We start from the raw sequence: 13,312 nt of genomic DNA, 5'->3' as shown, positions 1-13,312 counted from the left end.
TGCACTGAATAAATACTAGACTAAAGGTTTGGGATAAGTTAACTGAAAACTGCTCGCAATTCATGTACCCCACACACCACCCCAAAACCTGAGAGATACATAAAAAAGAAACTTTTAACATTTAACTGAAGTGTTATAGATCTTTGCATGTCACAAATAGTGGGCAAACTAGGACACAAGAACTGTTATCTGCTCTTCCTGAAACAAAATAAACCCCACCCTCCCACACCCTTGGCATTAAATTACTTCACATGTTCAAGACTGACTCAGTGTTTATACAAAACCTCCAACATCAGCTTAGAACATGCAGGGAGCTTAATCATTGAACTTCCCCATATTTTAATCATTGCATCTGATTAATGAAGAGACCAGAAAAAGAGAGGGAAAAAATAGAATACAAGAGACAAATAATTCAAGGAACAAAAGGCTAAACTAAAAAAAGGAATCCAAGTCCAAGATACAAATAAACCAACAATAATTTTTATACGAGTGTTTGGAGTTGAATAAGCATTGTTCAAGCTGTCAATTCCAAACATACTTAATACAAAGAATTATATGAAGTCATCTATCTAATAAAGGATAGTTTGCCAAGCTGTGAAAATGGGAAAGGAGGGCTTTACAACATTCCTAGTCCATGGAAGCAAACATCAAGCAGAAGTTACCTGGTTTGTTCTTGCTGAAGCGTGTTAGGATCAGGTATAAAAAACCTTACACGGAAACGAAGGGTGCAGGGAAAACCTCCTGCAATATTTTAGAAAAACAAATCAATTCTTTTGTTTGAAGAAGACAAAGCCCAAGGCTTTTATTTCTGTATTGATAGAAATAAGTGACCCACATAGAAGTCATGCATTTTTCCATGAAAATAAAAGAAACCACAAGAACTCTCTCCTGATCCCCCAACACCAAATGAGAAGAAAATACTCTGAAATATTACAATGCTTTCATTTGAAGTACTTCACATCTGTTACTTTACATAAAAGGCATTATTTAATTATCTTTGCCTTGTAGGTATTAGAAGAGAAGAAAGCAGCAAACATTTGTTGGGATAAGTTCAATTCTAGCTTACACATAATTTACAGAATTTCACCATGTATTTTTGTTTCAATTCATATACAATATATGGCATATGTTAGAACTAAGAGAGCTGAAAACCATAGCTCAAGTTTCACAGCGCAAATTGGGACAAAGTCACTCAGTTGTCCTAAGCTGCTGACAGGCCTGTGCCGGCCAGCCTGTCCTTCCGAGTAAGCATTCTGTATTATCCCAAGCTGTTTATAAACAAGACATGATAGAACAACACATGGACTTAGAAGTGCATGGTCATTTTTTTGTTTGTTTTTTAATAAAAGACTTTTTTTGTATCTTCCCTATCAGGTAGAATTTACTGGCACCATGATAGCACTGCTGCTTTCACAGCCCTCATGTCAAACACGGCTCAGAAAGCAGCTTCAGAAGCTATCACAGCATCAATGTTAGTGGCCTACCAGGTCTTATTATCCCTCAGGTAGCAGTAAGAGATGTGGAAAACTTCTGAAAAAACTGGCAGGGAGAAAACTTGCTGCTCTCAAAAACAATCTGCCATTTGGACACCGTAATTTCACAGAATCGTAGAGGTTGGAAGGGACCTCGAGAGATCATCGGGTCCAACCCCCCTGCCAGAGCAGCTCCCCAGCTCATATTGCACAGATAGGTGTCCAGACGGGTCTGGAATATCTCCAGAGATGGAGACTCCACAACCCCCCCTGGGCAGTTCTTTACAAGAACTGTATTTTTTCTAGTCACAAGAACACAGAAAACCAGGACTACCCACTTACAATCAAGGTATTAAAAACAAGTCTTACCTTTCAACTGTTTTCTAATAGGTTTGTTTGGTTCAAGCCATCGCTGTGAAATGAAAAACTATTAGATGGATTAAAAATATTTACAAATAGAGAGTTTATTTATTAGTATGTGTGTGCATGTATATGTGTGTATACATATATGTATACACCCATATGTACACACATATATACATGCACACACATTTATTATTTACTATACTTACTGGGGAATCTACTGAAGTTTCATTTTGCTGTAAACCAAAATACTCCTTCTCCGTCACACCCAACTGGTTATAGGTCATATCCAACAAAATCTGTCCAGTGTCTTGTTTCTGAAAACAAGAAAACTTTAGAAGTGAATCTCTACAACACTTGCATTTAAAAAAAAAAAAGTCCAATTAATTTTATCTTAAAATCTGTAACTCATGAATAAAATTTGCTGCTAATTCAATGGTTCAAAGTTCCTCAGCAAGAAGTATCTTTTTTTTTTTTTTTTTTAAGGGGCTTTCTTTCCAAAATACATTAGGCATGTGAAATCTCATAGTATGAACTGACACAAGCTCCAGCTCTTGAGGTTGGTCTAACAATTCAATTTTAAGCAGAGAAGCTTTCCCCTGACAGCTATCTTTAGAAACAATGCCATTCTCCAGCATCGTACCCTGCGAGGATGGCTGACTGCCACATGGGGCTGCTCTGGCCCCTGATGTCACCATCAAAACAGTATGTTCTGCTTCCACATCAGCTGTCAAAAGCCAAAGTCTATACTAGGATGAAAATAAAAAACCCAACAAAAAACAAATACCCCCTCTCTCCCCCTCAAAAAAACCCCACCCACCCAAGGAGGAGGATGCTGCGTTCCAGCCATAAGATCCTGTACTTCAGCTTCAACTCCTACCCACTCCTCAGCCTCCATATGCTCAGCTGCCTTTCAGCCATCCCATTTTCTGCCTGGACATCCGTCAAGACAGGTACCACAGAAGAGTTGGTGCAATGAGCAGCAGAAATCCAGAAACGTAAGCAGGGTATAACTTCCCCCAAACCAAACAAGTACCTCCATTCCATGGCACTGTGGAAAGCAGATTAACCAACTTCTGCTAAAGAACACCAACAAACCAATTCTATTAAAAAAACAAATCCAACCACAAAAAGTAACCAAAACCCACTTTGCAAGCAAAAATCCATCAGCAAAGCTGCAATCCTAAACGTGCCAATATATAGTAAATAGCTGTATGGCATTTTCAGTCTAGATTTTTTGTATATGAAACTGCTGGACAGAACAAAAATCATGCCAGTTTGCTCAGTGTCATGTCTATGCAAAAAATTATAGCAAACTAATTTTTCATACAATCTTCCAAATTTCACTCCTAAAAGCAGTAATAAACTGCACGTGCAACTAAAATTTACCAGAAATTATTTAGACTGCAAGCAATAAATACTTTGTTCTGAAACAAATTTCTTAAAAATTAAGTCCTGATTTAATTCAGTTCTTATTTCTTAAACAAATTTCTTAATTTCTTAAACAATCCCTTGAATCAAAGGATTTCACATATAAGCACAATAGTGACCACACGCTCGTGGATGGCCTTAGTGCATAAAAGCACTTCGCACTTAAGCCAAGATCAGAATGTTGTATTCAGTTTTGTCCAGACCTTGTTTATTACATAACACTCAAGTCCTGTTCAGAACACAGATTTACCTTTTTTTTTTTTAAAGAGGGTACCACAATGTTGTAATAGAGCGTTTTAAGTTGTAACATATTCCATAGTCTTTCCTTATCTCATAAAAGCATTCCCCCTATTCAGAAGATGGAAAAAGAAGAACAGAGATTCAAGCAAAAGACACCTGCTTGACCTTATTTTGGAGGGCAGAACATTATCCAACACTCCCTGCTGCTAGAGCAGAACTCTCAGCAACAGGTCAGGACCACACAACCAAGCATCCCTCATCACATACAGACATGATGCTGCGCATCTGTCAGGCAGTTCTGTCCAGCACCATCAATTGAGGTGGGCTCCCTATAAAAACTATAGATTACTCATATAGGTATGAAGGGAGAACCCTGTGAAAAAAGCAGATGCCACCTTAACCCTCTGCAGTAAAGGGAGTTTCCTGACACAAATACATTCATCTTTAGCACTGCATTATTATACATGGCATATTCATTTCCTGAGGGCTATGTTTTTCATAAATAAAATGTTAAAACACTTTCAAGTGACATCACAAGACACCTACACAACTAAGAAGCCTAATTGCACATCCATGGTGCATAATTCTGACACGAGCTAAACGAGCAACTGAAGTTATACGATGACCAAAAGCAGTAATTATAGGGGGTGGATGAGACATACACTTTATTGAAAGAAAGTGTTCAGGACCTCAGGTTTCATTACAAGTAGGGCAGGAGAAGACCACAGAGGGCAGATTCTCCTGATGATTTTCCTCTGTGAATTTCAACACGTCTGACTCCCTTCAGTCTCCTGTCTTTGCAACAGTGTTATCCCCTAATTCCCCTTCTCATTTTTCATCTTCCTGTTCCTTCACTCCCATAGAATTGCATCCCCCTCTCTGCCCAGCACACAGAACTTCTAAACCTTCTCACTGCTTTCCTGTGACAACTAGCAAACTCTTTCCTACAATATCCTTTGCTCAGCAGTTGCAGTTCTCTCTCTGCGATGTCCCCATAGGTCTCCCAACCCTAAACCCAGATGTTCAGACAGTACTAGTCTCCTCCACCCACATACATACTTTTTCCCTCTCTTCTTCCTTTCTACATTCCCTATGAAAAGCAATTTCCAAAGCTACTTTTTTTGTGGCTCCAGTTCTGGCTTCCTGGTATTAAAAGCACAAAGTGTCTTCCACAGTGCCAAGACCAAAGACCCACTCCAGAAATCTAATCTAAGTACAAAATGTCATTTTAAATTGTTAAAATTGTCTTTCCTCAAGCTGAAGGTTTTTGTTGTCTTTCCTCAAAATATCTATATTTATTTGGCTGTGGCTCTATTTTAAAAACACATGGACTATTTTTCAGCTTATACACCTACAAATAAAGTTACCACGCAGCTCACACTGCTCAATCTTCAATCAATTTTGCACATTAACAGCTCTGAGATCTAGGTATAAAGTGAGGCACACATCACCTGACTGGTTTTGTATTTTGACATCCATTCCAATACAGTCCACAGCCAAAGCATACTCTACTGCTACTACCACGATGTGTGGAGTGCTTTACAAAACATCGTATTTTCACTCCCCTCTGCCATAGGAAGAGGGCAAAACAACACGAACACGGCTCAGCTGAACTGGGCATTAGAACAAAGTTCCCCTTAACCCTGTCAACCATTGCAGCAAGTAGTAAGACAGTCTTAATAAAGCTCTTGTCTTTCTACAAAGAGATATCAGAGCTGATACATTCTAATACCTTGTATCAGAAGTAGTGCAGCCAGGAGGTCTAGGGAGGTGATTGTGCCCCTGTACTCGTCATTGGTGAGACTGCCCCTCAAGTGCTGTGTCCAGTTCTGGGCTTCCCACCATAAGAAGCACATTGAGGTCCTGGAGTATGTCCAGAGAAGGGTAACAAGGCTGGTGAAGGGGATGGAGGAGCAGCTGAGGGAGCTGGGGATGTTTAGTCTGGAGAAGAGGAGGCTGAGGGGAGACCTTATCACCGTGGACAGTTACCTGAAAGGAGGTTGTAAAGAGGTAGGTGATGGTCTCTTCAGCCAGGTGACAGGAGATAGGACAAGGGGAAGTGGCACAAAGCTGTGCCAGAGCAGGTTCAGATTAGATGGTAAGAAAAAAATTTTCACTGAAAGAGTTGTTGGGACCTGGAACAGGCTGCCCAGGGAGGGAGTTGAATCACCATCCCTGGATATGTTTAAAAGGCAGGTAGATGAGGTACTTAGGGATATGGTTTAGTATAGGATGGGAACAGTTGGCCTTGATGATCTTAAAGGTCTTTTCCAACCTGGTGATTCTGTGATACAAAAAGTTACACTTTCCACACTAGCCTATCCTGTTAAAATGACACAAGCTCTTAAAATAATCTTAAGAAGTCTGATGTTTTCTCTACTAAAAAGAAACATTCCCAAGAGGTTTGCTTGTTTCCATCCTGAAATTTCCATTTATTTCATATTCCTAAGATCCACCAATCCTCATTCTGAACTGTTAAAAGCTTTGCAGCAACTATCTCATGACCACACGACCACACACCATTCACCTCCATTTAAACCTGCTCTGAGTCATATTTCACCTTACATTGCTTTGGCCAAAAATTAATATTTAAAAGCAGACATGACTAACACCTCTTACATTCTGCCTGTGCCACAACAATTTCCTGCTAATATGCAGGGAATTTAGACTCAAATTTAAAGACTAGTAAGCTCCATGAATTTGAAGAGGAAGAACCCCTTTGTTATTTTTCATGTCAAGAACTGCCTGGAAGCTAGGTTGATCAAGACCCACTGTCCCCAAAAGCACATACCAATAAGGGAAACCTGTTAGTTCTTTGGACTGGAGGGGCAAACACACTTTAAGAGTACCGTGCAAGATACTGCACACCTCCCTGTCCCTCTCCTCTACAAGAGCTTTGACCCCTACTTTCTGACATTGATAATATCACAGTTAAGCACCACCTAAGCTTTTGCAAATTCAGTCACACTTCAGACACAACATCATTTGCCTCTCATCTGGTGTGGGAGGTCACACTTTCCTAATTTAGCTTGTCATCCACCACCAAACAGCCTGTGTCCTTTGGTCTCAATACACCTATGAGCTTGAACAAAGTGCTACACTTTGTTTTAATTTCCACTTCAATTTTACACACAGCTAATTTATTTGTTTTTCTGCTAACTCTGTCCTTTTGTCTTCCTGGAATTTATTCACTTCTCTGATGCTCTTACTAGGAGCATGCAAGAATTACCTTAGTTAGAATAAATAGAATCACTTCTTCTTTCCTTAGGTCCAGACTTTTGTAGAGCATCCTAGCTGTACTTTCTATGCCTGCCAGTCTGGAACTACCCTCTTTTGTCTGCAAGTAGCCAGGACCCACACATGGCATTCCCCGGAGGCTGGCCTCAATGCCAAGACTAACACTATTAGTACTTCCTTAACATTCATTGGTGCATAATAGCACTCACCTTTTTCAGAACATTAACATATGAGCCGCTCAGCCTGCAAACTACCAGCATTCTCCCCTATTGTTTGCAACTGAAAGTTGAGCTTAAAAAAGCATTACCTCATCTTATGAAAGCTATTAGTTTACACTACAGATTTCCCTCATTGCAATTACTCCTTGCTCAAGATAACCTATCTGCTACCCCACATTCCTCTATCTTTTTTATTGTTAATAGTGCCTCAAACCTTTTGATTGTAAATACATTTTTGCTTTACTGAAAAAGATTTGGTAGCAACATGTTAATGAAATTTGACAGTCAAGAACTCTACTAGTGTAGAGTTGCTCATTTCAGCAAGATCCACTGCCACCTTGAGCCAACTCCCTGCCCCATCCTGTAACTCTTCTAGATTCCCTACACTCTGGAGCAGTATTTTCCTATATGAAGGTCATACAAAATATTTATCCAAGTCCCTGTGTTTTGACCCACTGCATTTCCTCTGCCTCAAAAATGATTCAAAATAAACATACGCATGAAGTTAGTCATTCCAGTTCTAACTTTGGAAAAATCTCCCCTTCGCTAATTCTTTCCTTCAGCAATTATTACAAAGTCAGGCCCCACGAAGGGCTAAGATTAACAAGCCTGCTGTAGGTCAGATCACTTTCTCACTGTCCTCAAAGGCATCGTTAAACTTCATACTGTCTTACTGGCTTGCAGTCACAGAGTATAGTGATCTGCCTCAATATAAAAGTAAACATACTTTACCAGCCTGAAACTTCATACGGCAATTCTTTCAACATGCAGGGATACAGTCAGACACTAAACTGTCTCGTACTATCAAACAATTTCCAGCAGGAAAACTGAATGACAAAGACGCAACAATTCACTGCAATCAACAGTTTCAAACCACAAAAACCTCACACCCACAATCAAAGAGAACCTTTAAGACTTGCACCTCTGCCCATTATTTTAAACATGCCAATAGTAATTGCGGGTGTTAACTGCAACAATCATATTCCTTCTGAAATACTGCAAGAAGGCGCTTAACTGAGATGGCGTGGAAAGAAAAAACCTTTCCTTATGATTTGAATTTCAAGTTGTGCAACTTTTCTCATTAGTACTGCCCTATCATTTTTTTTTCTAGAAAGAAGCCCTATTACTAATAGCCAGGTAGTAGAAAAGAATAAAATAAAAATCATAGGTACTAAGATATAAGCATCAACTCAGCAAGACGGTGCAAAACAGAAGGGATCTGACACTACATTTCATCCCTTCAGAAAAGTCAGTTTACTGGAAACTGAGAGGCACGCTTCCCAAGTGGTCATTCCTGGTAAATGAGTCAAAGTAGAGCAATAATGGAAAATTCCCATTTGTTTATACCAAAAGTTACAAATAAATTGGCATTATTGCTCAATATACACCTACTGAACACACCCAAACATGGTATGTGAGCACATTCTGTATATATTAGAATGACAACTAACTTTTCCCCCACGTGGAAAACTTATGCATTATAGACTTAGAACAATGAAGAGGGAACATCAAAGACAGAAGCGAGTTAACTTTATCACAAAATTCAAACACCTGAAATTTACTGGGAGGCCTCAAGAAAACATGAACAAAATTAAAATCAAGTGTAGCGCTTGCTTGGCACCAAATGCCATCAAATGTTTGTCTCAAATGTAGTTTTAAAGGAATACTTCCAACTCTTAGCTTATGTGCACCTTCTGTTCTCTGGCTCGACTTTGGACGTTCCACTTAAATACTGAAGCACATAACAGGGAAGGACAAGAAAGGCCATTTCATCCTTGGGGAGTTCACAGACATTTCCATTTTGACTGTAAGCAATGTAGTAGAATGCATCTGTCTATGCTCCCACATGAACTTCCTTGATAATGACAATCTAAGAACTGCCAATACCACAAGTTATACTGATTAATTCTTTGTGATACCATCAATACAAATTTCAGATTCCCCAAAACACCTTTAAATAAAAGCAATGGAAAAAAATCCCCTATTGCTTCACTACTCTGCCAAAGACAAAATCCAGGAGACAAAAAAAAAAAAAAAAAAAAAAAGAAGGCACTTCTCTTGAAATTGTCTTCATAGTTGGTCAGGCTAGTGATATTCTTTAGGATAAATGCTTAATAAGAACAAGTGTGCAGGGATCAAGTTACGCAATTACTTTCAGGTTTCTTATAGAGAGAAAGTCCCTCAGATTATTTCCTCATCAAAAATTCACCTTCCTTCTTTGTTTCCCCAGTTTTCATTCACACTGCTACAAATACAACCATTGGGAAAAGAAGATACCATCTTGCAGAATGAGTGAGACACCTATAGCTGTAACTTTGAAAGTTTCATAAGGCTGTGTAGTTTGGTAACAAAGCTGATGAAAATCAGCTCTGTGGGCTGATAAAGATCCCGGTGCTACAGGATGAAAAGTAATTTCTCCCTTCTCCCTGGTCTCTAATATGTTCAGTAACTGGATAAATGTTCTGCCATAATTTTAAAGATGTCACTTTGTGCTAGTTCAAATTTTCAAAATATGTCAGGTTTCAGTGTGTTGATAGGTTGTAAATTTAGACTGATCTACCATCTTTGTATTATCTTTAAATCCACCGCAAATTTACTAGTCTTGAACACCTGTGCAGTACCAACAAGGTATTAGAAATGACAACTTATAAATATCTGTTTGCTTGAACTCAAAGCAAATTCTGAGTTTCTTCTTACCCTGATTTTTTCTGCTTGTTCCCCCTCCATAGAATCCCCCTATGGATTTGAAGGAAAGAAAGAAACCTTGCAATAAAAATTCTGTGTTCTGATAGCTGCTGCGTGAGAAAGCAATGCTCAGCATTTTTCAGTGCGTTGTCATTAGAACAGGAGGAGTCTTCAATTCCATTTATGTTATTAAATGGACAAAGGCCAAGCTTTAAGTATTTGCCTTTCCCCCACTTTTCACTATTTGTGATAAAAATAGTAATAAACCTGTCTAGGAACACAAAGCATACTCAGGTGTACATGAGTATTATTAGCCTAATGTTAGTTCAAAGTGTAGCAGAGTTTTCATAAATCACAACCACATACCACTAGCCCACAAACATACAACACTGAAGAATTCCCAACCTTAGTTTTCCACCAATACACTGAAGTTCTTTTAAAGAGAAAACACTACACTCTATGCTGTAAGAGGTAAGCCTGTTCAGTTCCTATTCTCCAAACTCTGACAGGAGACAAAAATTCAACTGATCTCAGCAATAACAATAGGAAGTGAGAAAGTAAAAAACCCACTATAAAACAAATTTACAACTTTCACAAGACATACAATGTCTTTTTATCCATGTATCTTGTATCTATGCCTTGTCATTTCAGAAAAAAGTCATTTTAATAATGTATTGCTAAATTATTAAAAACATGACTGTTAATTTGCCTTATGGATAATCATGCCATGTGATATGCATATTTAATCTCTTAAAATATAGAATTATCAACTGACCTGGCATCCAGAAATGAATAAAGTATGGAGCAAAATCAGAATTATAGATCAATGTCTTAAGATGAGAAACAGTCTCTCTAAAGGAACACAGAAAAGCCTTCACTAGTGGGGAAAATCTGTTCAGAGCCAAGCTTATTTTCCTTCAACGCGTGCCTAGCTGATTCCCAGACTGACCACAGACCTGGGTTACTCTTTGCTTGCAGACATAAAAACTGAATGATGTTGGCAATTAGAAGAGAAATGCATGCACAGTCAGGCACAAACTTCACGAGGCCGAATTTTTCTGTTAACGTAAGCACAACTTGGACACAAAATTTCCACATCTGGCTTCAAATCCTTTTGAGAACTGGAGCTTGTGACACAACCAGAGCACGGCAAAGCCTGTTCTTCTGCAGACATCAAGGTCAGGTGCAATCAGGAAGGGCCATCCTGGCACACAAGTGCAGTCTCCCTCAATACTTGTATGAAAGAACAGTACTTGAGGAACTTGAGTCTTCTGGTAAACCTGCTCCCTGCATTAGCTCATAACATAGCAGGGTAGCTACACTCCCTGCTTCTTTTCAATGAAGAGGCAACAGATTACCCCCATGGCAGTTCAGCATTACAGCTGCAGTAAAGGAGGCCCTTCCGACTCCTGCATGAAAGAGGTGACCATCAAAGATACCCTGAGGGCATGCAGAAGGCAGAGAGAAATCGGGTCCAGAGTTCCAAAGTGGTTGCCAGTTATCATATTTGCTTCTTAGTTCGTCCCTTAAGCAGTGAGTGCAAAGGTCACTTGTACAGCACTGGACTCCAAGTGCTAAGCTTAAAGGTATGTAAACACTTGCTACAAGGAGAATACACTATTCCTTATGGATTTCAAAAAAATTGTAAGATCTTTTAAAGATCTTTGTGCAGAGGGGAAGGGCAAGACAGACAAGGCAACCCCACAGGGCATACTGGAGATGAACAGTGGAAATTGTATACTAATGCATTGCTCCTTCTATTACATACCTGCTCTTCTTGCACTCCACTCTCTAGCATTACTATAGTATACGTGTGTATGCATATACTTCACATATGTATACAAATATATATGTATATAAATATACATACATATATGATATATAAAATAGATACTAAAATTAGACTAATTCTGTATACATTAGAATGAAGATAATCTTTTCACCCATCAAATAATTTTTCTTTCAATAAATATCCAACAGAAAAAGCTCAAAAATAAAAATCAGTTTGGCAAAGATAACCGTAATAATACTTAGGAAAATACAGTTTTCAGGTGAAGCTGTGAATCTCCTGTGACAAAGCACTGCACACTTTAAGATATCCAACAACACAGATTCCTCAGCAAAATGCTTCCTCTCAGATGTTGTAAATTGGATAAAATTTTAAAAGTATCACATACCAAAATTCACAGGATTACACTGAAATGCATCCACAGGTATTTTTTGCATGGTCAGATAACTCCACTGAAAATTGACTGTGGAGTGATGTTTTTTTTCTTTGTTTTAATTTTTTAAGGAACTAATAGCTTTAATCAGTACTGAAGATTAGAAACAAAAATACTTACAGAATAAAGTATAGTATAGACAGTATACAAACCTCTGTTACTCCCTTTACCCTACCTGCTTCAAGAAAAAAAAAGCACATTGTAATACAAACAACTTAAGGGAACTAACTTACTAAACCATGATGTCTTCAGTATTTACATCATCTTTATATTTCAGAAAAAAAATATATTAAATTCCTGCAGTGATATCAAAAGGTTATATCCTCCTTTTAGTACTACTAGTGCTTTTAAGGAAGGAAAGGAGGAGTAGATCAACATTTGGGAGTCCCCTTTGAATATGAATTACTTATTCATAGCTGGTAACAATCACCAGATGTGTTTCTTCATGGTTGCCATATCACACAGAAGACTTTTTCCAGATACAGATTTTATGACATTTCAGTCGGTTGACTTCAAAGAAAATTAATAAACAGCACTTTATAAATCCATTTCATAACCAGCAATTCTGCAATTTGTAGCGGCAAAGCTACATCTTCAACATGTTTTGGAAAACCCATGCCTCAGGGTCCCTCATTTGATCTTCAGCTGACAAACACATTCCCATATTTTTTTAAAAAGCAGTTTTCCAAACTTACATTGACTTTGAAGCTTTGTACTGAGCCATCCAGAAAGTGGACGTTACAGACGATCTCCGATCGGGCTTTCTCTTTGGGTAATTCTGATGCTCGTATGTTATTTATCCTCCCACCTAAGGCTCGTAAACGGGAGTTCATAACTATCATTGAATAACCTATAAAAAAATAAATTGTGTTTATTAGCAGCTCTTTATTATCTGGTGTGTGTCTGTTTTTTCAGACACCCACAACACTACACTCATTACACTCTAAATATCTGTAGTAACAAATGCTTCTCGTATCATAGAGTAAATTGTGAAATTAGCACGTTGTAAAACAGAACATAAATACACATATAGTGGGGCTTCCGTGTTCTAAATGTGAACATCACAGGTAGCCCCCTGCAATGCATATTTAGGGTAGGCATGGGCTATTGCTTTAGTTTAAATCAGTAAAAACATCAAACACCCACTTTTATGTGGGAAGGCAATGTCAAGACAAGTTTTTATCATCTGTAACTAGTAAATCCACTGGTCTTTTATAGATTTCCTAAATATTTCTATATTAACATACAAGTTTCAATACAATAAAACAATTCTGTTTGTTCTCAGCTGACAGAACAGTCTTGAGCTAATGCAGATCATGTTCTGTCAAACAGTATTTTGTTTCAGGAATATATTACAAACACCATATGTAAGGCAAACAGAATTAACATTAAAAGCATGTCAATATTTTACAGCCTAGCATACATAAATTCATGAAGGCAGAAA

At 38.3% G+C, this 13,312-nt stretch overlaps 1 protein-coding gene across 2 annotated transcripts in view; it reads right to left on the bottom strand.

Moving 5' to 3' along the window:
- The window catches only part of PTPN3 (protein tyrosine phosphatase non-receptor type 3), a gene marked incomplete at its 3' end in the record, with an annotated part of 94,162 nt that extends 81,446 nt beyond the window's left edge, over positions 1-12,716 (bottom strand). Inside the window, exons 1-4 of one of the 2 annotated variants that reach the window (XM_084260927.1) lie at positions 12,564-12,716; positions 2,045-2,152; positions 1,842-1,899; positions 663-741 (exon numbers count right to left, since the gene is read on the bottom strand). In XM_084260927.1, coding sequence (XP_084117053.1) covers positions 663-741; positions 1,842-1,899; positions 2,045-2,152; positions 12,564-12,710 — 392 coding nt within the window. In that variant the 5' untranslated portion in view covers positions 12,711-12,716. The remainder of the gene's footprint in view (positions 1-662; positions 742-1,841; positions 1,900-2,044; positions 2,153-12,563) is intronic. The other variant, XM_084260928.1, reaches the window with a different exon arrangement.
- Between the last annotated feature and the right edge of the window lie 596 nt (positions 12,717-13,312).

This window comes from Gallinula chloropus (genome assembly GCF_964237585.1).
Source record: "Gallinula chloropus genome assembly, chromosome: 2".
Lineage (NCBI taxonomy): Eukaryota > Metazoa > Chordata > Aves > Gruiformes > Rallidae > Gallinula > Gallinula chloropus.
Note: the sequence above shows the minus strand (reverse complement) of the source record. Positions and strands in the feature narration are given on the sequence as shown.